This window comes from Vipera berus (assembly GCF_964194415.1).
Source record: "Vipera berus genome assembly, chromosome: 1".
Lineage (NCBI taxonomy): Eukaryota > Metazoa > Chordata > Lepidosauria > Squamata > Viperidae > Vipera > Vipera berus.
In genome coordinates, this window is record NC_138202.1 from 156,424,491 (window position 1) to 156,451,755 (window position 27,265).

Below are 27,265 nucleotides of genomic sequence, written 5' to 3' on the forward strand. Positions count from 1 at the left end.
AAATTATTTTTATTTGTCTGCAGAAGATGACAAGTCAGAGTCAAACCATGATGTCTAGCAGAAGGACAGAAACCAGCATAAATGAAGTGACCTCAAAAGGAATGCAGCTGGAAGCATTTCAATCAGAAAAGGTAACTATAGCATTTAATAAAAGTTATGTCATTTGGCCAAAACAAATGTTGAGTCCATTTACACCCATAACGTTCTTTACTTATACGTAGAGGCTTGACAGCAAACCACGATAATGCCACTGAAGCATTTTTAAACTGTTCTTTTTTTTGTTTGATTGAAAATAATTTGTTTTTCATTTTTTTTCACTAAAAAAAATTGGGTGAAACTGCAGGCAGAGGGTAAGGGTTATTCCAGTTCCTTTCAGGAGGAGTAGAAGCGAGTCTCCTGCAGTTCACTCTACATCCAATTCTCAAAGAGTTTAATGGCCTCACAATTCCAATAAAACTCAAGGAAGACAGCAGGAGAAAACTTCTCTCGTAAGGACTTTTCAGTCCAGGCGAAGTGGGCAGTCAGAGACTTTGTAGAGGAACATATTGGAAGGAAGGAAGGAAGGAAGGAAGGAAGGAAGGAAGGAAGGAAGGAAGGGAGGGAGGGAGGGAGGGAGGGAGGGAGGGAGGAGGGAAGGAAGGAAGGAAGGAAGGAAGGAAGGAAGGAAGGAAGGAAGGAAGGAAGGAAGGAAGGAAGGAAGGAAAGGAAGGAGGGAGGGAGGGAGGGAGGGAGGGAGGGAGGAGGGAAGGAAGGAAGGAAGGAAGGAAGGAAGGAAGGAGGGAGGGAAGGAGGGAGGGAGGAGGGAAGGAAGGAAGGAAGGAAGGAAGGAAGGGAGGGAGGGACAGAGGGAGGGAGGAGGGAAGGAAGGAAGGAAGGAAAGAAGGGAGGGAGGGAGGGAGGGAGGAGGGAAGGAAGGAGGGAGGGAGGGAGGGAAGGAAGGAAGGAAGGAAGGAAGGAAGGAAGGAAGGAAGGAAGGAAGGAAGGAATCATCCACTGCCATTGCACCACAACAAAGTAGAGTCAAAAATGCCATTAAACAAATTTTAACGTCTCATGACAAAATTGTAAGAAAACGTAGGGAGATGTTTGTTTGTTGTTGTTTTTTGCTGGAAAACAGCACTTTTCAGAAAGGCAGGAAAGATGACAGAATAATGTTTCATCTTTTCCCTCTCTCCCCTTTCTAACCACACCTTGTTTTTCTTCATTGACCTGAATTGGGGTTTTTTTGCCCATCCCCTTAGGCTCTCACCCTTATAAATTGAAGTCAGCCTTATAAATAGAAAATGGCAGTTGTAGTGATAATCCCCTCATTACAGTACCAGTGAATTAAAAAAAACACCACTGATCCAAAATCTGGACCCAAATGTAAATGAAAGTATCCTTCTGCTAGAAACTTGCCATTTACGATAAATTGTATTATAGTAGTAGTACTAACAGCAGCGACAGCAGCTGCTGCAATACATTTGCAGTATTGCATTTGTGAGCTGTCTAAGACAAGGCATCCAAGCACAGCTCAGTCACTGATCCTGCAATCACAATCACACTAGTTAAGGAGTCACAAGTCCAAGCTGGGCACACTGAAATTTATGCTAAGGAAACAAGTGCTATACAGAACCTGTTAACAATCTCACACTGACCATTTTTCTTCTTGAAGCATTATTTTGTGCTTTGTGCCATTTCCTGCATGGCCTCTATATGCTTTCATAAACAATTATTCAAAATCTTGGTTCTATTCACAACAGAAAGCTCTAAATCTATTTTTGTTGCACTGTTCTCCTAAATGTTTTTCTCTCCCTCCTCACCCCCGTTTTCCAGGCATTTTCTTTCTTTCTCATTTCCACCTACTCAAACCCTCTTTCTGAACCTTCCTTTGTTTTCCATGGAGACATAAAATGATCAAAGACACAAACACATTCTGAATTTCAGGTTTTAACAGATCTTCTTTCTTTTTTCTTCCCTAGAGGATAGCAAGTGCTGCCTGTAGAAATCAAGGCAGAATTCAAGGTTTTATTGTATCTGACTGGACCTAGATGTTCACTTAAAAAGCAGTAGGATGCTGGAAAGACAATAGATTGTTCTTCCTAATTCAAAGGCGCATAATTAAATTTGGGGCAGGAGGTGAAAAATTAAAAAGTGCAAATGGTCTTAATGCAGATCAAAGTAGCATATATGAGAACTGATGGCTAGCCTGGGGGACAGGAATGGAAAGCTAAGGATACTTGGCTTTTGCTATAACCTGAGAGGCTTTTAATATAGGTATTTTGTTGCATTGTTTTAATTCTTTAAATATTGTTAGCCACCCAGAGTTATGTGATTGAGATTATAATCCTAAATCAAGAACATTGTTTTAATGTCTTTCAGTTGCAATGTAAGATCATAATTACTTGGCTTCCATGAAACTGAACCAACGGTTCTTCCTTAATACAAAGTTTCATTGGACTTAACAAGGAAGGGAGGAAAGAAAGAACAACTTTTCCCCCATTGCTTTGATTACTGCATCCCCAGAGTTCTGATGACACCAAAAGGGAAAGAAAGAAAGAAAGAAAGAAAGAAAGAAAGAAAGAAAGAAAGAAAGAAAGAAAGAAAGAAAGAAAGAAAGAAAGAAAGAAAGAAAGAAAGAAAGGAGGGAGGGAGGGAGGGAGGGAGGGAGGGAGGGAGGGAGGGAAGGAAGGAAGGAAGGAAGGAAGGAAGGAAGGAAGGAAGGAAGGAAGGAAGGTCCTGTCTTAGTGTCAAAGAAGACAATGTGACTAGAGAACATGAAGGCACCCTTATATGTAGACATCTTGAAAAGCAAAGCAAAGGCACAAAGGCTAGTGATAAGGGAACAATCCCTATAAAGAAAAGGCAGGTGCTGGGACTGACATTAGACCCAGTTTTCATCTAGTGGTTAAGGCACTAGGCTAGAAAGCAAGAAACCTTAGCCATATCTGGCTAAGTCTGGCCTTAGCCATGAAAGCCAGCTAGGTGATTTTGGGCCAGTTTCTCTCCCTCAGTCCAAGTCACCTCACAGAGGTATTGTAGTGGGGAAAATAGGAGGAGGAAGAAGTGTATTTGCCATGTTTGCTGCCTTGAGTTATTTGTAAATAAATAAATAAATAAATAAATACATACATACATACATACATACATACATACATACATACATACTACAGGAAGGGAGTTAAAAGAGCCAAGATGGTGGTTACAATCATGCAGAGAAAACATTCATGAGACCTATACTTAAAAAATGACAGGGTGTTGATTACACAGCTGTGGTTGCCACTCAACTCTTTTGGACTCCCTTGTGGTACAAAACTGTCCTTCGGCTGCATTCGTTGAAAACAGAATTCTTCCTACACACAACCCCTGAAGTCTGGAACGTAACCCTTCCAAAGGTTTCCACTTGACATTTTTAACAGAAGTGGGGGGAAACATTAATTACACAGAAAGTAATTAAGTACAGTTAATGCAAAGTTTTGCATATATTTAAATGTCAGCGAAAACAAAAAGCCAGTGGAGTCTTTATCCAGGCTTTTCAAATTTCTTTGCCCTGCTTTATCAGCTCTTTGGAACAAGGTCCTTAGTATTCTCCTTAAAGGCCAGGTCAGGACATCTGATCAAAAATGTTGGGTCTCTCCGTTACTGGCATGCCAGTCAGATTAATTCTCTCAGTGAGGCTATGAAATTGTCTGGTATAATTGGATCACAAAGGTAGCAAAGAACTCAGGCTCAAAATATGAAGAAAGGGCTGTGGGGAGGTACTTAACGCCTCCAGGAATCCTAACTCTGGCACTTATGCACCTTTTAGCCTCCTAACTCCTGGATGAAGGAGAGAAAAAAATAGTAAAGGTAAAGGTAAAGGTTCCCCCGCACATGCGTGCTAGTCGTTTCCGACTCTAGGGGCCGGTGCTCATCTCCGTTTCAAAGCCGAAGAGCCAGCGCTTGTCCGAGGACGTCTCCGTGGTCATGTGGCCGGCATGACTAGACGCCAAAGGCGCACGGAATGCTGTTACCTTCCCACCGGAGTGGTCCCTATTTTTCTACTTGCATTTTTACGTGCTTTCGAACTGCTAGGTTGGCAGAAGCTGGGACGAGTAACAGGTGCTCACTCTGCTACACGGCACTCGGGATTCGACCCGCCAAACTGCCGACCATCTGATCGACAAAAAATAGTACACTGGGCCAATCCATTGAGCATTACTGAATCCATCAGTGTCAAGAGCGTTTGGTGAGGCAATTTTTTTAAAATCCCATTTATATCCCGCCCTTCTCCGAAGACTCAGGGCGGCTTACAATCTAAGCACAAATCAATGTGCTTAGCAATAGCCTTCATTCTATGTATATGCCTGCTTTATTAGGGCTTTCGCCCCCCCCCCAAGCAGCATTATTACAAAGTCAGCTTATTGCCCCCAACAATCTGGGTCCTCATTTTACCTACCTCGGAAGGATGGAAGGCTGAGTCAACCTTGAGCCTGGTGGGATGCGAACCTGCACTAACTGCAGGCAGCTGGTGTTAAAAAAAAATCATGGAATGTATTTTCAAAATAGGTATATGCATTTAAACTGAGAGGATTGGGACTTTGTGAATTTGTGGCAGAGCTGACATTTGATCTCCTGATGTCTGACTGTAGAAAACTCTTGCTGGGTGATGAATCTTATTATCCACATCATAAAGCATGTATTTACATGTACACTCCCCCCGAGTCGCACAAAATTTGGAAGATAAGGTATTCATTTTTCTTGACACTGGCATATTATTTTGGTCCAGGTTACCCATCAAGGGCAAGCTTCCGTGGAGGCCAAGAAAACTTCTACCATCACTCAAAATATTGATAAAACAGGTAAGATATAAGATATAATAGATAAGATTAAAGGATTAAAAGAAGCCCACCCAGCAAAAAATCTATTCATATATCCTGGTTGCAAAATAGACCTCAAATTAAACACTGGAAATTTCATTAAATCGTCAAGACAGGTCATGCCATGATGGTTGAATCAATGACATTTATGTTTATTTTTGTCCATTTATTAGCCTTGTTCTATTCAACAATGCATGTATCCTACAGATGTGAAGAGCAATGTGTGTAAAAGTTACCAATTATAAGTTAAGTGTGCTATGCCTACCTGCTGTTAGAGTTGCAATAATATGGTTTTCAGCAATTTCCATGAGGAATACAGGAAATTAAACAGAGGTAGAAGTAAAACACTAAACAGGGAGTTAAGACACAGCTTGAGATTAAGATAATTGTTAGACGAATAAAGACATCAGTATAATTCACCTTGGCTCAGAACATACATAATTCTAAGCCAGGATTTTATTGTTTGCTAGACAAGGACTGTGAACCGATTTGCACAGAATGCTAAGCCATAATGGGTCAGTTCACACTTCATTGCTAAGCTCAAAAACAAACAAAGCACATGGCTTACCACTCTGTGTGAATCCGTTTTAAGCATACTGTTTGCTAGGCAATCTTCAAAGGAACACAGTTAACTTTCACCAGTTTAAGCAAATCCTTTTTGTTTTTGCTTTTTTTGTATCAGATATGTGTACTGAATAACTGAGCAGCATTTAATGATAACAGATATTGTTATCACAATGTTAAACAGGAGTTCTATAATATGCAGGTTCCACTGCATCACTTAGAAATCCCGAATTCCCCTTGCATATAGACAAATGTTACAGCAGAAAATGCTCGAAGTTGGTCCAGAACATCTGAAGTTAAGGAAGTTTTTTCTGCCTATTACATTACATACAAATGTTAAGAATGACAAGACTAGGCTTACCTTAAAGATCCATCAAACTCACCCCTTATCCTTATAAGGACACAGTTCCTTCAACCACGCTTTTATAGATTAATGCACATAATCATTAAAGCCAAGATTTGAGCTTCCTTTGCAGGAGTATTTTGTATTAGTATAAGGTTTTAGTATTGCAATGGATTGAATAACTATATTTCAATCAAACATATTGCAGAATTCTGCACAGTCTTTAAAGCACTTTCTCTCTTGAAGAGAAGAAAGATGCAGACGTTTGAGCTGTGCTTTTTGATCACCTTTTTTGATGCTGCATGATGAATTATTTTTCAAACATTGGTCTATCATGGAACACAAGTAGAGGCCTGAGGACACACGGGATAGGAAGGAAAGCCTAACTTCAGAAAACCACAAGGCATCCCGAGAGTGACTAACCCTAATTCAACCGACTATTTTAAAAACCCTCTTGGTTTTCTTGTCATGTCCTAGGAATCAATGCATGTGTGAAAGAGGCGATTCCAAAGATCTCTACACAATGTTTGAAGCAGCACTTTGAGAAAACAACCCAAGGAAGGACATTTCATTCTGGACGAGAAAATGGAACAGCTCCAAAGCAGATCAAGGTCAGAGATGGGGGAAGAGGAATTTAGCAAATAATGAATTGTTGCCTCTCTGATCAGGAAGCAAAACTTTATTTTTGAGTAACCGTGATGATAAATTTAGGATAAAAATATATAAAATGTATTTATATAATAGTTAGTATGCAGTTTTTAGTGAACAAAGACAGAGAGAGGCTGGCAACTGTTCTTCCCACTAAGAATTTACTACAGAAGTGGACCTTCCAGAATGTGGCCTGAACTTCCAGCATCTCTCACCAACAGCGGTTGTGGGAAGTTGAAGTTTGACAATTCAGATAGCCCTCAACTTATGACTACTTGCTAAAAAAGGTGGTTGTTGAGTTGTGCGCAATTTTATAATCTTTTTCACCATGGTTGTAAGCAAAGCACTGTAGTTGTTAAGAGGATCGCACAACCATTAAGTGAATCTGACTTTCACCATTGACTTGGTTTGTTGGAAGCCATTTAGGAAGGTTGCAGATGATGATCACATGACCTCAGGATGGTACAGTCATGCTTTGATGCAATCATACATGCCAGTTTGCCACTGCCTGAATTTTTAGCACTTGAGGATAGGGATATCGCGATAGTCATAAGTGCGAAGACCACACATAGGTCACAGTGCTGTTGTAACTTTGAATGGTCACAAAATAGATGATTGTAAGTTGAGGATTACCTGTGGCTGAAATATTACACATTGACTGTACAACATAGTAGTGAGATCTGATGAGACAAGCTTACTTTTGATTTCTGAGAATCCAAGAATGCTGGGAGTTTAGGCAAACCGTGACAGAGTTTGAACTGTTCCGTGACATTCTTTGAACTGTCCATCCACTCTTACTTCATTGTGCCAATACTGGGGTCCTTAAGCACAATCTTTGGATCCAGTGGGCTAGTACCTTCCCTCTCTGTCTTAAGCACAGACTTTGATCAATTCCAATCTATAAGTAGACTATTGCGCTTTAAAATATCTTTCTGTTTTGCTAAAACCTTTCCCTTGCTAGTTTACCTTGTATCCTGTTACTTTCCAGTTCTCATTTAAAAAGTGTAAGGCCACTGCTACATTTCTTACTATGAGATTAAAAACAGAGAATAATATTATCTAAAACTGGTTTCTGCACATTCTGGTGTAGATTTCTTATACTGCTATAGTTTCAGGTGAGTCAGATCATCTATGGATCATAGAATATGTGAAATCAACTTGATGCCTCTTGCAAAACTATGTCCAAACTCTGGTTGATTAGCTCATTATAGCACTGAGTCAACTATATATTAGAAAGCTAAAAGTATCCCCTGAAAATAAATTTAAAGGTGTATTATTTTCTCTTCTAAAGATTGAAAATGGGTATCAAGAAATGGTGTGGCCTTCTGCAAATTTTCATTCTTCTGCTGAAGCTACTTCTATGAGTAGAGAACAGGGAACGTATATGGCAAGGAAAACAGAGCACACGTCGGCTGCCTCAACTCCAGCCTATAACAAGTTTCCAAAGTATGGCAGTACAGAGGAATTTCCTCCTCCACCATCACCAGATTTACTACAGGTTCCCTCTGAAATGACAGAGTTTTCCCAGTCCCCTGAGCCCCCTCTCTCTCCATCCAAGCAAGTTCTTCCCAAAGTTTTATATTCCAGGCAAAGAAATCTTTATGAATTAAACCGTTTGTACAAACACATTCACCCTGAATTAAGAAAGAATTTAGAAAAAGATTACTTCAAGGAAATTTCTGATATCGTCTCTGGTAGCAACACTGAAATGGATAGCTCAGTAGTAGGAGATGTACTCCAGGCTAAAAAAGCCTTTGAAAACAGAGAAAGCAGCCCTCAAAAAAGCATGAGCCCAGAAAGAGAATATTTAGAATGGGATGAGATCCTAAAGGGAGAGGTCCAATCTATAAAGTGGATTTTTGAAAACCAGCCCCTTGATTCAATAAAAGATGAGTCTCCCAACCAAAACAATGTTAAAAGCATTGCAGGTCAAGAAATAATTGCTGGGGGAGATGTTAAGTATACTACCTGGATGTTTGAAACACAACCCATAGATGCATTGAGTGCAAATTTTTCAGACGACGCAGGAACGGCAGATCGAATACCAGACCTGGCCCGAGGAGATGTCCGCACAGCCACGTGGATGTTTGAAACTCAGCCACTGGATTCAATGAATAAAATTCACCACGAACAGGAAGAGGAATCAAATGAAAACTCGGTCAACGAAATCACCGGTGGAGATGTCAAAACAGTGAAATACATGTTTGAAACACAGAACCTGGATTGTCTTGGGCAGCTTTGTTCAGTGGATGAAGCTAAGCTGTTGCAACTTAGATCAGAACTAAAGGAGATTAAAGGTGATGTAAAGAGAAGCATAAGGCATTTTGAAACACTACCCTTGTACGTTATTAGAAACAATTCAGGTCAAATGCTAGAAATTAAAACAGTCCACAGAGAAGATCTGGAGAAAGGAGACGTCAGAACAGTCCGTTGGATGTTTGAAACTCAGCCTCTCGATGTTATCAACAAAGAGGTGATGGAAATCAAAGTTGTCCATGGAATTTCCATGGAGGAAAACATTAAAGGTGAAGTGAGCAGAGCAAAATGGTTATTTGAAATCCAGCCTTTAGATACTATTAAAGAGTCTGAGGAATCTGCTGGAGAAAAAGAGATCGTTCTAGGCACTGATGTCTGCAGAAAATGTTGGCTGTTTGAGACTCAGCCTCTGGATACCTTAAAAGAAAATGAAGACACAAATGTTTTCCACGCTGTAGAAATAATAGGAGGAGATGTAAACGCTACTAAACACCTATTTGAAACATTGCCCATGGATATGTTAAAAGACAGCCCGGATGTTGAAAAACTTCAAAAAATGACTGCAATTGAGGAAGAGAAAGGCGATGTGAAGCATCAGAAATGGATTTTTGAGACAAAACCTCTTGAACAGATTAGAGAAGAAAGAAAAGAATTCATAAGAACGGTGAAACTGGAGGAAATTGACAAGGGAGATGTGAGCAGCTGTAAACAGGCATTTGAAACGTGCTGCTTAAGCAAATATAATGACTCAAACAAAATCCAGGTTGAAGGCGTAACAAGAGGTGCTGTAAAATGTAACAAAGACATTTTCGAAACTACCCCATTATACGCTATCCAGGATAATCTTGGGAAATATCATAAAGTTAAAACAATTCTTCAAGAAGAGGTGATCCAAGGTGATGTCAGAAACTGCAGGTGGCTTTTTGAAACAAGACCTATTGACCAGTTTGATGAGAGTATTGAGAAAATTGAGATTATCAAAGGGATAACCTCCAAAGAAGTACAGTCGGGTGATGTGAAAACAGCAAAATGGCTGTTTGAAACGCAGCCTCTAGACTCCATTAAATATTTTAGCAATGTAGAAGAGGAAGAAAGCAAGCCACAGACGGAGGCTACGGAAGTGGTCAAAGGGGATGTCAGGATGTGCAAGTGGTTATTTGAAACTCAGCCAATGGAATCTCTGTATGAGAAAGAGACAATAGTAACAAAGACTGATGAAATGCAGAGAGGAGATGTGAAAACATGTTCCTTGCTATTTGAAACACAATCTCTTGATGCAATAGGAGCAGAATCAGAAACAGCTAATAAGCTACACACAGTTGAACAAGAGGATATTCAAGGCAGTGATGTCCGCACGGCATGTTTCCTTTTTGAGACGGAAAAGCTAGAAAATATACAAGGAGAAGAGGACAAAGAACTCAAGCGAATTGTGGAAATTGATATCCAGCCTGGTGATGTCTCTACCATGAAATATAAATTTGAGACGCAGCCATTAGACTCACTCAGTATCAACTCAGAAGAAGTTCTGAACAAAATTAAAGCCATACAAAGTGAAGATATACAAAAAGGAAATGTTTTGCATTGTTGTTGGCTTTTCGAAAATCGGTCCCTAGGTGAGATTTCAGAGGACAAAGAAGAAAGGACCTCTACCCAAACTATTACAGATGTACAAGATGGGCATGTGAAAAATGGTTGTTTCATCTTTGAGACGTTTTCGCTGGACCAGATTAAAGATGAAGAATCCGTGGATGAAAATATCAAGAAAACCATAAACCAAGAAGAAATAACAAAGGGGGACGTGAAAAGCTACAAAATGCTTTTTGAGACCCAGCCGCTTTATGCAATTCAGGACACAGAAGGATATTATCACGAAGTGACTACAGTTAAGAAGGAAGAAGTTATCCATGGAGATGTACGTGGGACCCGATGGCTATTTGAAACGAAGCCTTTAGGCTCAATAAACAAGTCTGAAAATGTATACGTTATAAAATCAGTCACCCAGGAAGATATCCAGAAAGGAAATGTTAGCTCAGTTAGGTACCGATTTGAAACACAGTCCTTGGACATGATTTCAGATGAGGAGAAGTTCATTGTTCCCACAGTTAACAGTGTCCAGGGTGGCGACGTGAAAGCCAACAAGAAATTATTTGAATCCGAAGGAACCCAGGGAGACAAGTATGTAAGAACAGTGAATGTCAGCGAAATACAACAAGGCAATGTGAAAACATGTACTTGGCTATTTGAAACACACACTATTGATGAAATTAGAGGCGAAGATTCAGAATATAAAGACATCCAGACAGTAACGAGGGAAGAAGTTCAGGAGGGGGATGTTCAGCATGCAGTATGGCTCTTTGAAAACCAGCCACTGGATTTCATTAAGGAAACCGATGAAACTGACACAAAAATAGATGAGGAGGAAATTCCACAGGCTGACGTGAAAACCACCACATGGCTTTTTGAAACCACACCTTTCCATGAGTTTAATGAAAGTAGAATTGAAAAGGAAGAAATTGTAGGAAAAAGTGTGAAAGAAACTTTAAAGGAACTTTATTCACAGAAAGTGGTAGAAACTCATGGAATTATCTTGGAGGCAGATGAAATCGGAGATGTCCGCATGGCAAAATATAAGTTGATGAATCAGGAAGCTCCTGAAATACAAAAGGAAGAGATTATTAAAGGAGATTTAGCCAGCATCATGATAAGCCTCCTGTCCAAACGAAGTACTCTGGAAAGGGAAACTAAAGTAAATGAAGATGAAAAAGGCAATGTAAATTTGACCAAAAAGCAACTGATGAATAGCTCAACAGCTGTGCATGTTGAAAAAGAAGAGGTAGTGAGAGGTGATATACAGCAAGCCATTAAAAAACTGTTTAATAAGGATCGTTCTGTAAAACGTGGGATTTTAATTCAGGAAAGCGAAAGGGGTGATATTAATATGACAATCTATTCTCTCTTCCACAAAAAAGAAAGCAATAAAGTTGAACAAGGCGAAGTTATGGGCGGTGACGTAAAGCGTACAATTCACAGTCTCCTCTCTTCCGTAATGAATCATGAAATACCAGAAAGACCTAAAATAGATGATTCAGAAAGGGGCAATGTTCAGTTTTTTACAACTTGCATAGAAGCTGGAGCTTTGGACTATTTGAAATTACTCCAGTCAGAGACAAATGAAACATTTGCAAGCAAAAATCAAGACGAGGAAGAGGAAATAACGGGTGGAGATGTTGAAGGCACTAAATTATTACTAAAGAAAAAGAAGTCTCAAATACAGCGGACAGTTAATGAAGCTGACATAATTCCTGGTGATGTCTGTAATGCCCTTAAAATCTTTACAACTGAGGCACAAAATACATCTTGTCATGTAGACAAAGAAGAAATTATAAAAGGTGACTTGAAGACAACTTTAAATTCTCTAAGTCAGGCTATTAATCAGACCGCTGTTACAGAGAAGGAAGAAATTGCAAAAGCTGACATCCATGCAATTTTGAAGTCTCTTGAAGAATCAGTTTATCAACCAAGAGAAAGAGAAAAACCAGAGGTCATTCCTGGTGATATTAAACAGACCATTGAATCTCTGGAGAAAGGAATACAAACAAAAAATGAAGTCTTAAGAGAAGAGGTTGTCCAAAATGACCTTGAATCCACACTAAGATCTTTAAAAGCAGTTCAACAATCTTTCAAGGAAACAGACAAAGAAGTAGTCAGAGGCAATACTCAAACTGCTATAGAGAGCATCCTGGATACCTCTGAAGAAACAAAATCAAGGCAATGGCAAAGATTCACAGAGGCAGAGGCAAAACAAAGTAATGAAATGCTCATGAAGTCATCTCGACAATCGGTCCAGAATAAAGTCAATCCAACTGAACACTTAAAAAAAAATGATACAGTTCTTCAGAAGGAAGCGATGTCCCAAAAGAAGAGTTTTCTCATAGAAGATGCCAAGGCAATTCATTTGGATCAGAGTCGGAACATCAAGAGTCATGAGATGGAGAAAAAAAATAGGGAGGCCTTATCTAAATCTCAGCACAAAGTCACCGAAAAAGCAGATACGTCTGTAGATAAAGTCACAGCAAAGAGACACAGAGATCAGTATGTGATTGATCAATCTACTCTGGGCAATAACGTTGAGAAGAATGAAAGATCAGAGGAATCAGAGGCAAGCAGAATCTTGATGAAGGCCCATTCAACCAATCACATGCAGGCTGCAAAACAAATGACAGGAAAGAAACAAAACATCTTTCATGAGTATAAAGATGAAAAATATGTTGATGTGAGAAGTCAGGGTGAGACGAAAACAAAATCAGTCCAGCCAACACGGGATCACCAAAGCTTCAATTACAGAGGGACCCCCGAACAACTGAACAACCGGTCAACTGGCCTGATTTCCAAAGCAGCTAGTCATCTTGAAACAAAAGAGGTGCAACAAGACAGAAAGCAATCTCAGCATTCAAAGGAGGTTTGCAGAGGGAAGAAAAATAATGTTATGGCAAGCCAAACTCAGGTTTCCATGGCATCAGAGCAGAATGTAAAAACCAATCAAAAAGTCAGAGTCACACAGGAAATGCACAAGCAATTTAAAGAAGCTGAAAGGAAGCAAAAGTGGAGTGAGAAATCCATTTTGAAGTACTCAGGAAAATCTAAAGTTGAAGGTGCTGATGAAGACTTGAGGGTTCAGGTGAAAAATCCTGGGAATCCATACAAGAATCCTAAAGGCTCTGATAGGTCAGAAATTGATTCTCCACCACCACCACCTCCTCCTCCACCACCACCTCCTCCACTTCCATTGACCTCATCTGAAGTTGACTTTCCTTTGCCGCCCCCACCCCCTCATTTATTGATGCCTTGTGATAGACAGAGATTTCCTTCTCCACCATTACCACCAACTGAAGGGGTTAAGACAGAGCATGAGAGTTTTCCTCCTCCACTGCCCACTACAGAAGAGAAATATGACAATGAATTGACATCTCATCTGCCTCCCCCACCTCTCCCTCAGCCGAAAGAACATTTCTTCAAAAGCCTAGACAAATCAGTTCAATCTCAGAACAAGATCCCATACAACAGAAAACATCTTCAGACGGAACTTATAAAAGAATTAGAAGCGAGCCAGTGCAAAGCTTCTAGAAAAATGCAACCAAGGATTATTCAGATGGACAAAGAGATTGATAAGGCAAATACCATGGAAGAAAGGACAGAATGCTCAATGTTGAGGAACATTGTTAGTCATGAAAGAAAAGAGAAGAACGTCTGCACAAAAACTGAAGATGTTAAAAGGGTCGCATCAGTTATGGAATCTATCGGTCTGGAAGTATCACCGTCGAATAAGGCATTTCCACATTTTAGGTCTCCTTCTCTTCCAGCAGAGGCAACACAAGCATCACCTAAGCCTAACGTACGGAAATTTAAAACTCCTTTAATGATTGCAGAAGAAAAATACAAACTGCAAAAGGAACAGATGGAACAAAAGCAAGCCAAGGATGTTTGTCAAATACATGTAAGAAGGAACAGTGAAACATGGGGAAGATTAGCTCAGGCAAAGTCAGAAGGTGACCTGCCAGTGCCAAAATCGTATAAACAGGATGAAATCACCCAGTCGTTGCCCTCTGAAGTTCCAGCTACACCTACTGAGCTTGAATGCCAAAGAAAGCCTCAAGTCACCAACTCAGAGGCTGAGGACCTACAGCTCTTACCAAAACAATCAATGGCTGAACAGTCTCAAAACGTTTCAAAGTTCTGGGCAGAAGAACACGTCAGGAAAAAAGCAGTCCACGAGTCACAACATCTTACGAAACAGAGTGTATCTGAAAAAGTACAGTCCCACCAAGAACATGTAATGAGCAGGAAAGAGCAGCACCAAAAGGAACAGTTGCACGTGTCAAATAATAAAGCAGTGTGCCCTTCTTTCAAAGTTAGAACCATCCAGGATCCCGCTTGTGATCACACCTTACCTAAAGGCCAGAGGGATTCCATGATTCATAAAAAGCAAGAGGGATCCAGTGTGCACGGGGTTCTGAAGCAAGACGTTCAAGAAAAACAGAAAGAAAAGATAAGCAAGAAAAGTGCTGCAGGGAAATGGATGGAAATGGATGGGAAAATCCAGACGGAAAAAACACTTTATAAGTACGCAGAAGGCAGAGAAGAAATAGGGGATAAAGAATCGAGTGGAATGAAACAGAGATTAATTCAAAGAAAGGAAACGGAGAAGGACGACGTGAAGCAAGAAAAAAATTCTTTAGCTATGGAAGGAAAGGAAAGCCAGGTAATTGCTCACCTCAAAGAAGAGAAAGGAATAATTCAAAGAAAAGAACAACCGGCTAGCAGTAAATCAGAAAAGATGGTTAAGCAAAAAATAATCAATATACATAACAAATTTCAGACTGTGCATTCTGAACCACAACCAACTTTTGTTTTTGAGACAAACGTTCAGAATAAAAACCTGTCTCAGGGAAAAAATAATCTACAAGGACAGGGAGAATATATCTGGGAAATTACCCCAGAACAGAAAAAAAGCCCTCATAAAACACCGGAGCCAAAAAAAGAGCTTGTGCAAGAAAAAAGGCTACCATCTAGTTTACCAAGAGGATCCCTGCAGAAAAGTGAGAAAAACTCAGTAGACATATTAGAGTTGTTGAGGAAACGGGAGGAGATACAACAGCTGTTGTCCAGAATGAAAGAATTTGAGATGGAACCAAGTAAAAATGGGATGAAAACATTCCAGGTGTTCTTAAGTGTTATTCCAGAATGGCTGGTAGAACAAGAAAAGAAGCAAGACTTAAGTTACATTGCACAGGAAGACAGTGTTGAAAAGATGAGAGAAGAGTTGTTGGTTATTAAAGATCAAGCTTCCAAAATACTTCACTCGTGTGAAGATGCAATCCAAGCAGCCATGATTTCAACGAATTCCCTGAAATGTAAAAAAAACGTTCATAGCACTGGAGGTTCAACACAGAAAATGGCTAAAGTGACTATTGGATCCAGCAGAAAAGACTCACAGAAGACGAAAGAAATGTCCAAAGACACCATGGCACACGAAAAAGTAAAAGAGAAAGTCGGTGGAAACAGATTTTCAGAAATCAGAACTTCTTCACCATCTCTAAGAATGCGAGCACCTTCACCTACTTACATCACAATTGAATCTAGATGTGTTGAATCTCCTCTCAGGGATTTATTATCTCCAGTCCAAAGAGAAAGCACTCCAGTCCCACCATCACCCCCACCAAGATCTACTACCCCAACATCTAAGATACAACAGTCATCTGCCCGTTCTGAACAGCTTGCAAAACTTAAAGACACTACAGTAAAACTATCTCAAGGGGCAATCCCAAATAGATCAGTAACTCCAATTCCTATTGTGGAGAAAAGGTCAGAGATTGTTAAATCTCCTGCAACCCTCCGTCGGCAAATCAAGATTGATACACGTCAACCTGACATTTGCAAAGTACCATTTGCAAATGACACACATGTAACTGCAGAGGCAGTGACGAAAGTCAAAGAAATGCATGAAGAATCCCAAGTAAATCAAATGTACATCTCTCAAAAGGGTGGGAGCATTCCAGAAGAGCCCCATGGACAAAGTGTAGGCTCTATTTCCATTGCACATCACTTTGAGGTACCTAAGGCTGGTCCTAAAGGGCTTAGGCATAGGTATGAAGCATCCGACCAGGTGATTCACATAAGGAAGGAGCCAGACCTACCTGAAACGTCACAGACTTTCAATGATCAGACATTAAGTGAGGGAAAATCCAAGAACAAATCCATTGAAAATGGTACAATGAGTGACAAGTCAAAGGAAGTGAGGTGTAGGTCAAGAAAGGGACGACTTAGCCAAACTTCCCAAGAGCAAGACAACAGAACAAATAATTTCCAAAAATCTCCTGGAAAGCATCAAAGAGAATCAAAGGAAACTAATTCTAAGAAGCAAAACCAGCGTGCCATTAAAGAGCATTCCTGTGAACCCAGGGTGTGTCTTGATGCAAAGTCCCCCGTGGAATGCTCCTATGGCATGGAGTCTTTTGAGAATACAGTCATTGAATCTAGAACCGCAACCTCCACCGCCCAGAGCACAGATGGGACTAAGTCAGGATTTGGCTTCAAACGGGCACCTCCAACCTACGAAGATGTAATCTCAGGGCATATCTTAGATATTTCTGCTCCCGATTCACCAGAAGATCTTTTAAGGAATTTTCAGAAGACTTGGCAGGAAAGTGAGAGAGTGTTTCAAAGCCTTGGCTACACCATGTCAGAAGCTACTGAAGCAGAAGTGAGAAGTAGTTTCCACGAGGAAGCAGAGTTTATCAGTGGTAAATAAGCATGCAATGTGTGAAGGAAGCTTTTAGCGTATGCACCACGGCAATAAAACATTTTGTACAATTAAAATGCAGTTGGAAGGAGAAAGTAACATAACTGCAGCTAACACTTCTTTACCTCCCCTTCTCTCTTTGCTCTCTCCCAGAAATCTCTATTCCCTTTCTAAAAGCATGTGCTTACTATATGTGCTGGGCATGTGGCTAACCAATACTGAGGGTTTGAAGTGTGGTCTCCCAAGGTAAAAGCTATATTTCAATTTTACTGATAAAATAATTTTTCTGAATTTTAATTAAAAGAACTAACGTCTCACAAAATATATTTTATAGCAATTGTGTTGCTTCGCTCAAGTTAAAAACCTATATGCTATGGTTGTTATTGTTGCTGCTGCTGTGGAACTGCATGAGGCCCTTTGAGCAAATGCAGCATATTTTTTTAAAAGTGCCATTTTTATGTAACACTTGTTTATTTTATAGGACAGAATCACTTCTTTTAGAACAGAGCCTTTTAAACTGGGGTGTGGTGTGTGTGTGTGACAACTGAAATAATTGCTCCAGGCTTTGCACATGGGGTGGAGTGCAAGCCAAAGTGCTATTTACCAGTTGAAATAAATTATATTTATTGGGTGGATACAATATTTTACTTGCACGCCAAAGACCAAAGGACAATCAGAAATTGTTCTGAAGGCATTGAGGGCAGTGAAAGTAATTAAATTATAGCAGTAACAGAAGTTATATTTTCTGAATGCTATGGTCAAATCTAATCATGTTCAGGTAGGCCTTGCTTGGCAACTACAACTGGAACCAGTAACTTGTTTGCTAAACGAGGTAATTGCTAAATGAAAAGTTATGTGACCATGACAGGCAAACGACTTTATTTTCCCTTAGATGTGGTCACTAAACAACAACAACAACAAAAATCACATGACTACAACTTGTGACTTTAGTTCTGCTTCTGTATTAACTCTGTCACAAACTGGTTGTGAGGCAGAAAAATGATGAGCATACGATGTCAAGTTTAATGAAGGGAAGGACGAGGGGGGACATGATGGCAGTGTTCCAATATCTAAGAGGCTGTTGCAAAGAAGAGGGAGTCAAGCTATTCTCCAAAGGACCTGAAGGAAGGACAAGAAGCAACGGACAGAAAGTAATCAAGGAGAGAAGCAACCTAGAACCAAGGAAAAATTTCCCGACAGTGAGAACATCAGTGGAATGACTAGACTCCAAAAGTTGTGGGTGCTCCATCACTGGAGGTTTTTAAGAAGAGATTGGACAACCATTTGTCTGAAATAGTATAGGGTTTTCCTGCTTGAGCAGTGGGTTGGATTAGAAGGCCTCCAAGGTCCCTTCCAACTCTATTATTCTGTTATGTTGTGATGGTCATAAATGCAAGGATTGGTCACAAAGCTATTTTTTAGTACCATTGTAAATTGTAAGGTTACATCAGTAAAAAAAAACCAGATGACTCTCACAAATTGCAAATGGAACAAAGTAAGATTTTATCCCTCCTCCTTTCCCCTCCTGCCCATTAGGTCTCCCTGCAGGGCACAAAATTTTCTGGAAAATTGTGAATTGGCACCTAGGAAGTAAGTTGGAAAATAATTTTGCCAGAATAAAAATGTATATCTGAAACTCTATGTCCTAACCGTGCTTGGGAAAATTGGAAAATTTCTTTGAGAATTGGAGATAATTTCTTCTGGGTTTCCTTTGGTTTACACACACACACACACCCAAGATTTTAGTGAAAGATTTTAGCTACTTGCTTTAATCTCCCAGAGTGCCTCTGGCATGATTTTAATCTGAGGCACTGTGGGAAAGTGGAATAGCCAGTTTGATTTAGTGGCTAAGGTACCAAGCTAGCAACCAGGAGACTATGAATTCTAAGTCTAATGTAGTCTAGACTGTGAGTTCTAGCAAATAAAAATAAAATGGGGTTGTGGATCAGGGCTCTTCTTGGAAAAGTACTCACAAACAATAGCAGTGAGCAGTCTGAAAAGGAGAATGCTGCTGGAAGCAAGCAGCTATCTCTCTGATTACGTTCAAAATCCTTCATCTCCATCGTCTCCGATTATGTTCAAAACCCACCATCTGCAGCTTCAGCCATGGAGAGTAGAAGAATAAAGTCTTGGTCAGTGCAAAAGGAACCTATTTTCTTAAAGGTATAAAAAAAACCCCCAAAGAGCAGGTTCATTTATAAACAGGGTAGAAATCGCATTACCCACCCAAAAGATCAACAGCGCTGTTGCCATGAGCCCAGTCCATGGAAGACTGGTCTTGTTTCCCCCAAAGTGAATTGCATTTTAAGAAGTCTGCATTATTGTTCAACACTGTGGATTCAGTCCTTTAAAAACGCTTTCTCTTCTTCCTGTACATAATCAAACTTGCAACGAAATAGAAGCATTTCCACAGTGAATAGGAAGACGGGAAAATGGGAAAGTGTCACAAGCCCTGGATGCAGAATTTTGCAGCCAGTAGCAGAAGCACCTGTTTTCCTTCCTTGCAATGGAAATGTAAAAATAGAAAGAAAGAAAGCATGAGTCATTCATGCATTCATTTACCTTCACTTTATTGAAAATATTAAAGTGTCTTCAAATAAATATAAAAGTCCGGCATTAGTCGAAACAAAGAATTTATTTCATGGTAATGTGACTCACAGGAAGCTCACCGGGTTTATTATTTAGGAGTGAAGGTTCTCAGGTTTCCTAATGATATTGCAACTTTTTGTGCATAGCCTGAAGAAAAGAAATATAACAATATATAGCCCTGACATCACCTCATTTATTTCTAGAAACTGCAACTTCAGGGAAAGGAAACATGCCTACTTTGTCAAAAGAGAGTTTATCCAATGGAGTGCCTAGTGGCCGACAAGCAGATTTTCCATAAATCATGTTTTCGGTGTCACCATTGCGGGAGCAAATTAAGGTAAGATGATGTGAGCAATTAAAATGTTAACATTCATGAACGTTATTTCAGCTGAATGAATGAATGACACTTGAGATGTTGAAAATAAATCAATATATTTAGTGAACTGAACTGAACTCTATCCTCCGAAAGACTGTGTTGGATCATTTAACTCCTGCTTTGTCAGAGCATGAAATAGGGGAGACATGATAGCAGTATTCCAGTTTCTGAAGGGCTGCCACAAGGAAGAGGGGGTCAGGTTGTTCACCAGAGCACCAGAGGAAAGGATGAGAAACAATGGTTGGAAACAGATCAAAGAGAGAAGCAACCTGGAATTAAGGAGAAACTTCCTGACAGTAAGGACAATTAACCAGTGGAACTACATGCCTCCAGGAATAGAACAGAACAGAACAGAACAGAATAGAGCTGGAAGGGACCTTGGAGGTCTTCTAGTCCAGCCCCCTGCTCAAGCAGGAGAACCTATATTGTCTCAGACAGGTGAATGTCTAGTCTCTTCTTAAAAATCTCCAGTGATGGAGCACCCAGGATTTCTGGGGGTAAGTTGTTCTACTGGTTGATTTTCCTCACTGTCAGGAAGTTTCTCCTTAATTCCAGATTGCTTCTCTGTTTGATCAGTTTCCAGTCATTGTTTCTCCTCCTTCCATCCGATGCTTTGGTGAACAACCTGGCCACATCTGCCTTGTGGCAGTCCCTCAGATGCTGGAACACAGCTATCATGTCTCCCCTATTTCTTCTTTTCTTTAGACTAGCCAAACCCAAGTCCCGTAGCCATTCTTTGTATGTTTTAGTCTCCAGCCTTTGATCATCTTAGTTGCTCTTCTCTGAATTTTTTCCAAACTCTCAGCATCTTTTTTGTGGTATGGTGACCAAAATTGGCTGCAGTATTCGAGGTGTGGTCTTACTAGGGTTTTATAAAGTGGTAACAATACTTCGCGTGATCTTGATTCTATGCCTCTGTTTATACAACCCAGGATTGTATTAGCTTTTTTGGTTGCTGCTGCACACATTAGAAAACTACAACATTACATTCCTTTTTGACATAATTGCCATTCAAATTGAGGCACTTGTCATAATGTCTTACAAGGTTTGAAATTCCTTAGTAGTAGTCGCTCGGCACCAAATCTGAGCTATGGGGGTTGGGGTGATCAAAAACATCCCAACAGAACTGCTTCAAAAGTTCTTGGGTGCATCTAGCAGTGTGCGAGCAAGCATTATTGTGAACCAACACCACACCAGAAGTCAGCATGCCCTGACGCTTGTTATGGATGGCTCGTCTGGGTTTTAGTAACATTTCACAGTAGACTTCTGAACTGATAGTCAAACCATGCTCCATGAACTTCACTAGCTGTACTCTTTTGGCATCTTCACATTTGGCGGGATTTTCTAGTGTGGTGTTGGTTCACAATAATGCTCGCCTGCACACCGCTAGACACACCCAAGAACTTTTGAAGCAGTTCCATTGGGATGTTTTTGATCACCCCTCCCCCTGTAGCCCAGATCTGACACCGAGCAACTACTAAGGAATTTCAAACCTTGTAAGACGTATCGTGACTTTTTTGCCATTGCCGGCCATGGGGTGGGCATGGTTTTGCTATGATGTGGCCAGCCCACGGGACAGCAGTTTGACACCCCTGTTGTAAGACGTTATGACAGATGCCTCAATTTGAATGGCAATTATGTCAAAAAGGAATGCAATGTTGTAGTTTTCTAATGTATATAATAAAAGTTCTGTATCTGTCTGCCATTGATAACCAAACAGAGGTTTATTTCCGAATTGCCCTCGTACATTTGGCACAAACTGCAATGACATGAAAATGACAAAACATCACAAATGCAAAGTTTGACTGGTACTTGCATTGCAGAGTTGCAGCCAAGCACCTGCAAGTCACATGCTTTCCATTATTATCATAATTGGTTGCATTGTCAGCCAGATATTTAGACTGACTTAGCATTTTTATCCACCTATCAAGTCCTGCCCAGGGATCTGGGATAGACAAATGTTTGATGGTGTTAAAGATATCGTTGCAAGATGCTGTTCCAAGTAAAGCTGCCTTTTGCAGTTGTTGTTATTTATATTATTTTATCATACATACGTACATGCATATAAAAAAATAAAATAGGTGGTGAACATACCCCAAAGTCTTGCTTTCTATTTTCTCCACACCAGCCTGCAATGCATTTTGTTATTCCCCCATTCCTTTTACCTAGTGATGCCATATAAGAGAATAAGATCAATTCCAATTAAAGTATCAATTTAATATATATATATATAAATAGTACTGATAGTGAACGTACGCTGAAACTGATGTATCACAGTTGGATCCCATACACTGTAATCCACTGCAAATGTCAAAGTCACACAATTTTGAAAGATGGTAGAATAATATTAAGCTTCTACAAAAGTCAGATTTTCTGTGGCTTTGATAAGAGGCCTAAGAAACTAAGGGACACCACAGGAACAATGAAGTGGCATGCCTACCCCACAAACATTGGGAGGCTCAAAGACGACTATTCTAAAATAAAAACATGGGAGCATTTCATATCCCTCAGGCTACCTTGCTGGATATAGAAGATGTCAGAGAAAAAAGTAGCAGAGACAGTAAATGAAAAGGCATTTTTTGTAGAGATGCAAATTATCAATTTATCCCCTGTTGTTTTTAAACTAAAAATAATGTTTCAGTAAGGATTACTGAAGATATTTAACAGACATTTAAGGCAAATATTAACAAAGAAAGTACAAAAAGCTTCTCTTCCCACACATCAAATGGACATATGATCTTCTTTTTATGTTCTCTGAAATTGTTGGGTTTTTTTTGCAGATGTGTTATTATCAAACTAGGTGATATTATCAGTGCTTGAAGGGAATGGGGTTTGATCTTATTTTTATATACTAGCGGCCTGCCCTTTCAGTACTGGTGGGAATGTTCTTGGTGCTTCCTTCACTAGGCTGTTGTTTACTGTTACCTTGTTTGTCTGCTTTGGTGGGGTTAGTTGAATGGTACATAAATGTTGTTTATCTCTATGTGCCTGTTGATGGCTGATTTGTCTGAGTGCCAGGCCTCGAGGAATTCTCTGGTGTTTGGGGACTTGGCTTGGTCTAGAATGCTCAGTTTCCCAGTTGACACTATGGTTGACTCTGTCCATGTGTTGTGAAATTAAGACATTTTTATTGTGTCTTCTGACTGCAGATTATTGCAGATGATTGTCTTAAAAGGTGAGCAAAAATTAACACTATGATTAACCCTGACCAACAATCAAGAAGTAAACAATACCCACTTGAGGAGCTACAAATACAGACAAATAATCTAACAGTAAACAGCCTAATCAAGGAACTACCAAGATTACTCCCACCAAGCCTGACAGGGCAAGCCACTAATATTAAAAATAAGAACAACCCCACACCCTTCTAGCACTGTTGTTACCTAGTTAGATAATGAAACATCTGCAAGAAAACCACAAAGCTCAGAGAGCGCTAAAGACCCCACACTTTAGACCTGAGCTACAAATAGTCTATTCTATTGGAACTTCTTTCTGATTTCCACAATGAATGGAAAATGTTGAGCATGTAGCAATTCTGTTAAAATCATGGAGCTACACAGAACTGATCCTCCAACACTGTCAAATTTATAACAAACTTTCAAAATATTTTGCTTTAAAATACACTAAGAAAAAGACTTCTTTGATCTATTCTGTGCTACTTATTTCATGAAGAGTGAAATTAAGCATTTAAAGCCCAATCTTAAAAGTACACAATTTGGAGTTAGATTAAATCATATTCTGAGTAATCCCATAAATATTCATCATGGCTTAAATCCAGCGTATGACTAAGTATTGATCTAACAATATTATTTAATTTATTGGTATAATATAGAGAGAGAGAAAGAGAGAGAGAAAAAAAATATTTATAGATACTAAAATTACAATTAATTACAGCTAAAACATTCTTGGACTGTTTATGATTGAAAAATTTAAAACATTTTTTTCTTTTATTTGACAGCTTAGGAAATTATGCTTCTCTCCATGGTAAAATATATTGCAAACCACATTTTAAGCAACTTTTCAAATCCAAAGGAAATTACGATGAAGGCTTCGGACACAAGCAACATAAAGAATTATGGATTTCCAAAAATCAGAAAGGCCCTATTAGTTGTGCTCCTGCTAAAGAAATTCATAAATCCATATCAAAAGTGAATAAAACAACTGCTCATATGCTGCATGCTGGCAATCCACAAGTCCATTGTGAAACTATGAATGATAATTTAAAACTGAATACAGAGAGGAGCAAATTAAACATTACGTGGCCCCCTTCTATAGAAACTCCCAAAAATTCACTCTCAAGTGACATGATTACAGTAAATAAACCAAAATGGCCCCCTGAAATTTCTGAATATGAGACTGACAGAATTAATACAAATCTTTCTGTGGGTGACACAAGCCAACAACAGTTCGCAAATTGTAATAGCCATCTACAGTCAGACAACCGTTCCTCTCCCACTCCTGCACCTAAGGAAGAGGAACCTACTAACGTTATAACAGCAAAGATATGTGATGACCAGAACAGAATCATGCAAAAGAGTGCAGATGTGGCTAATGACTCAGAGAAGGAAAAAGCAAGTGAAAGCAATGATAAGGTGGCCGTGCAAAGTACTAACAAGGAGAGAGATGGAGAAAATAATGAAGCTAATGTTGCTGAAGTTATACCAGTTACAAACACTGATGAGGAGGCTGAATGGCAGAGTAATCAAAACAGTACTATGAACAATAATAATAACAACAACAACAACAACAATGATAATAATGGCTTTCAAACTACTTTTCCACATCACAAACTCTTTAGTCAGGGAACATCATTTGAGGATGGTCCCATTTACAGTAGTGGCTCAGGGAAAGAATCCTGCCTCCCAATCTACATTTGAAAAACTAGAAAGACGTGAGGTAAATTCAGAAGTGCTCTACATACATGACTCGGAAGTCGGCTTTTCCACAGAGGTTTTCAATCTCACAGACATTGAAGAAAGCATCAAAGGAGAGCATTTCATTACCTCAGATAGTCTTATTCGGCAGAAAAATGAAGATGCCCATGGCGAAAAACAATGCATTAACAACAAAGTCATTTTAAAGGAAGTGAATGTTGCAGTATTTCCTTTTGAAGGCAAATTACCAGGCAGTAAGAAATCAATGAAATATGTCAAAATATTAGGTGCTATTTCATGTGATCAAGCGGCAACAGAATTCTTACCAGGAAATGACAGAATTGGTCTATTTGGCTCTATAGCCCCAACCGAAAATGTTGATGGTCCACGTTCTGAAGACTGCATGCATTCCATGGTACAATTTGTCAGCATGAAGGAAAGGAATGCAAAAAGATGAAAGCGGATATATTAGATTTGCTGAGCTTAAACGATAGAGTTGTTTTGTCATCTCAAAAAGAACAAATCAGAATAGGCCACCCAAGTAAATGTGAGCAAATTAAAAAAAGCTGTCAGAATGACGATCATTAATATGTGCAGTTGGACTGACCAAAGCACATTGGTAATTTTCTTTGAAGAGTTGGTTAAAAACTTATGTATCTCTAATTTGTGGAACATATATATTTAATCTAGTTACCTACCACAATTTTGAAAGAAATAATTATCTACATTTCTACTGGAAAACATGCTTGAACTTAATTTGCTTAAAATGCATTAGAATCCATGTACATCTAGAGCCATTTCATATATATTTGAAAGTTACATACCTGTACTTTTATTTTCCTTTATTGTTAATAAGGATTATTTCATATAGTTATTAAGGATTACTTCATTTACTTTCAGGGAGTAAAATGAAAAGTATCTTTTTAAGATGACATAGCGTAAATGAAATCTGTGAGCATTTCCATTCCCATTGACGTATGGAAGCCATCACTTAGAATTGCAGCCGAGTGGTGAACATTTACCTACTCTTTGAAAACAAGCTGTAAGATTCTCTTACTACTGCACAATTTCAGTGTTATGCTTTAACCATTGTAATGAATTTAGAGATTATGCACCTGGTGTGCTCTAAGCGCTAGACAAATATTTCTAAAATTATTTTTTCACCTACTGTTTTACTGTAACAAAGCTGTTCTATGATATAGTAAGTACATTTTGGGTTTGTTCGTTTTTTTAGCATTACACCCTTTTTCCCCCAAGAAACATTGAAATACAAGTACTCAATTGAACTAAATGGTCAAAAATGCACTATAGTTCCCTCACCATTTGTGAGCTATAATCTTTATTTTTTTGTTTTCCCAGAGTTCATTTGCCTTCAGAGTTTTCCGGCCATGTAACATGCACATTTTGTTCCTTGAAAACCAACAAGAAGGAGCAGAATCCAACAAAACGTGAAACATGCATTGCTGAATACAATTGGGGAAAAAAGATGCATGGGATTACACATTAACAGTTCAATTCTATTCATGTCTACTGAGAAATAAGTCCCATTAAGTTTAATGGACTTTGCTCCCAGAAATATAGGATATTGACTCTCTTTTCCTTTAATGAAAGAAAATTAAGTTGATTATCTTCCACTGAATCCAATAGGAAATGAACTCACTTAAATTTCACTGGACTTTGTTCAGCAATAAAGCCAAAAGGCAGAAGCGAGAACAATATGGAAAATATTAGCAGAAATGGTGAGCTGAGGAACTAACATTAATTTACCAAATTAGTTCAACTTTTTGGAAAAGCAAACCAAGCTCAATTTTAGAATCCGTGTGTACCTAGTCCCATTAGCAACACTGAAGCTTGTCCTTATGTACTGAATAAAATGGTTTTCCTAGGTTAGCCCAGCTTGCATGGGTGTACTTCATTAGGCAATTGACAAAACTGAATAAAAAGCACTTTACAAAATGCCGTTTCTGAATTTATTTTTAAACCCACTGCACTTTAAGATTAGTTAAAGTAAAGGTAAAGGTTCCCCCGCACATGTGTGCTAGTCGTTTCCGACTCTAGGGGCCAGTGCTCATCTCCGTTTCAAAGCCGAAGAGCCAGCGCTTGTCCGAGGACGTCTCCGTGGTCATGTGGCCGGCATGACTAGGTGCCAAAGGCGCACGGAACGCTGTTACCTTCCCACCGTAGTGGTCCCTATTTTTCTACTTGCATTTTTACGTGCTTTCGAACTGCTAGGTTGGCAGAAGCTGGGACGAGTAACAGGCACTCACTCTGTTACGCGGCACTCGGGATTCAACCCGCCAAACTGCCGACCTTCTGATCGACAAGCTCAGTGTCCTAACCCACTGAGCCACCGCGTCCCTTAAGATTAGTTACTGTATAGCAAATTATTTGAATAAGATTAGTTACTAAGATTAGTTACTGTATAGCAACTAAGTAACTAAGATTAGTTACTGTATAGCAAATTATTTGAATCCTTTT

The 27,265-nt window shown here is 39.4% G+C and overlaps 1 protein-coding gene across 2 annotated transcripts in view; it reads left to right on the plus strand.

Annotated features, from left to right (window-relative positions):
* Window positions 1-24,061, plus strand: part of XIRP2 (xin actin binding repeat containing 2) — a 147,359-nt gene extending 123,298 nt beyond the window's left edge. For both annotated transcript variants that reach the window (XM_081339347.1, XM_081339348.1), the window contains exons 4-9: window positions 24-131; window positions 4,748-4,820; window positions 6,223-6,356; window positions 7,685-16,949; window positions 19,741-19,874; window positions 23,872-24,061. In XM_081339347.1, the coding sequence (XP_081195473.1) occupies window positions 24-131; window positions 4,748-4,820; window positions 6,223-6,356; window positions 7,685-16,949; window positions 19,741-19,835 (9,675 nt within the window). In that variant the 3' untranslated portion in view covers window positions 19,836-19,874; window positions 23,872-24,061. The remainder of the gene's footprint in view (window positions 1-23; window positions 132-4,747; window positions 4,821-6,222; window positions 6,357-7,684; window positions 16,950-19,740; window positions 19,875-23,871) is intronic.
* Window positions 24,062-27,265: the final 3,204 nt, after the last annotated feature.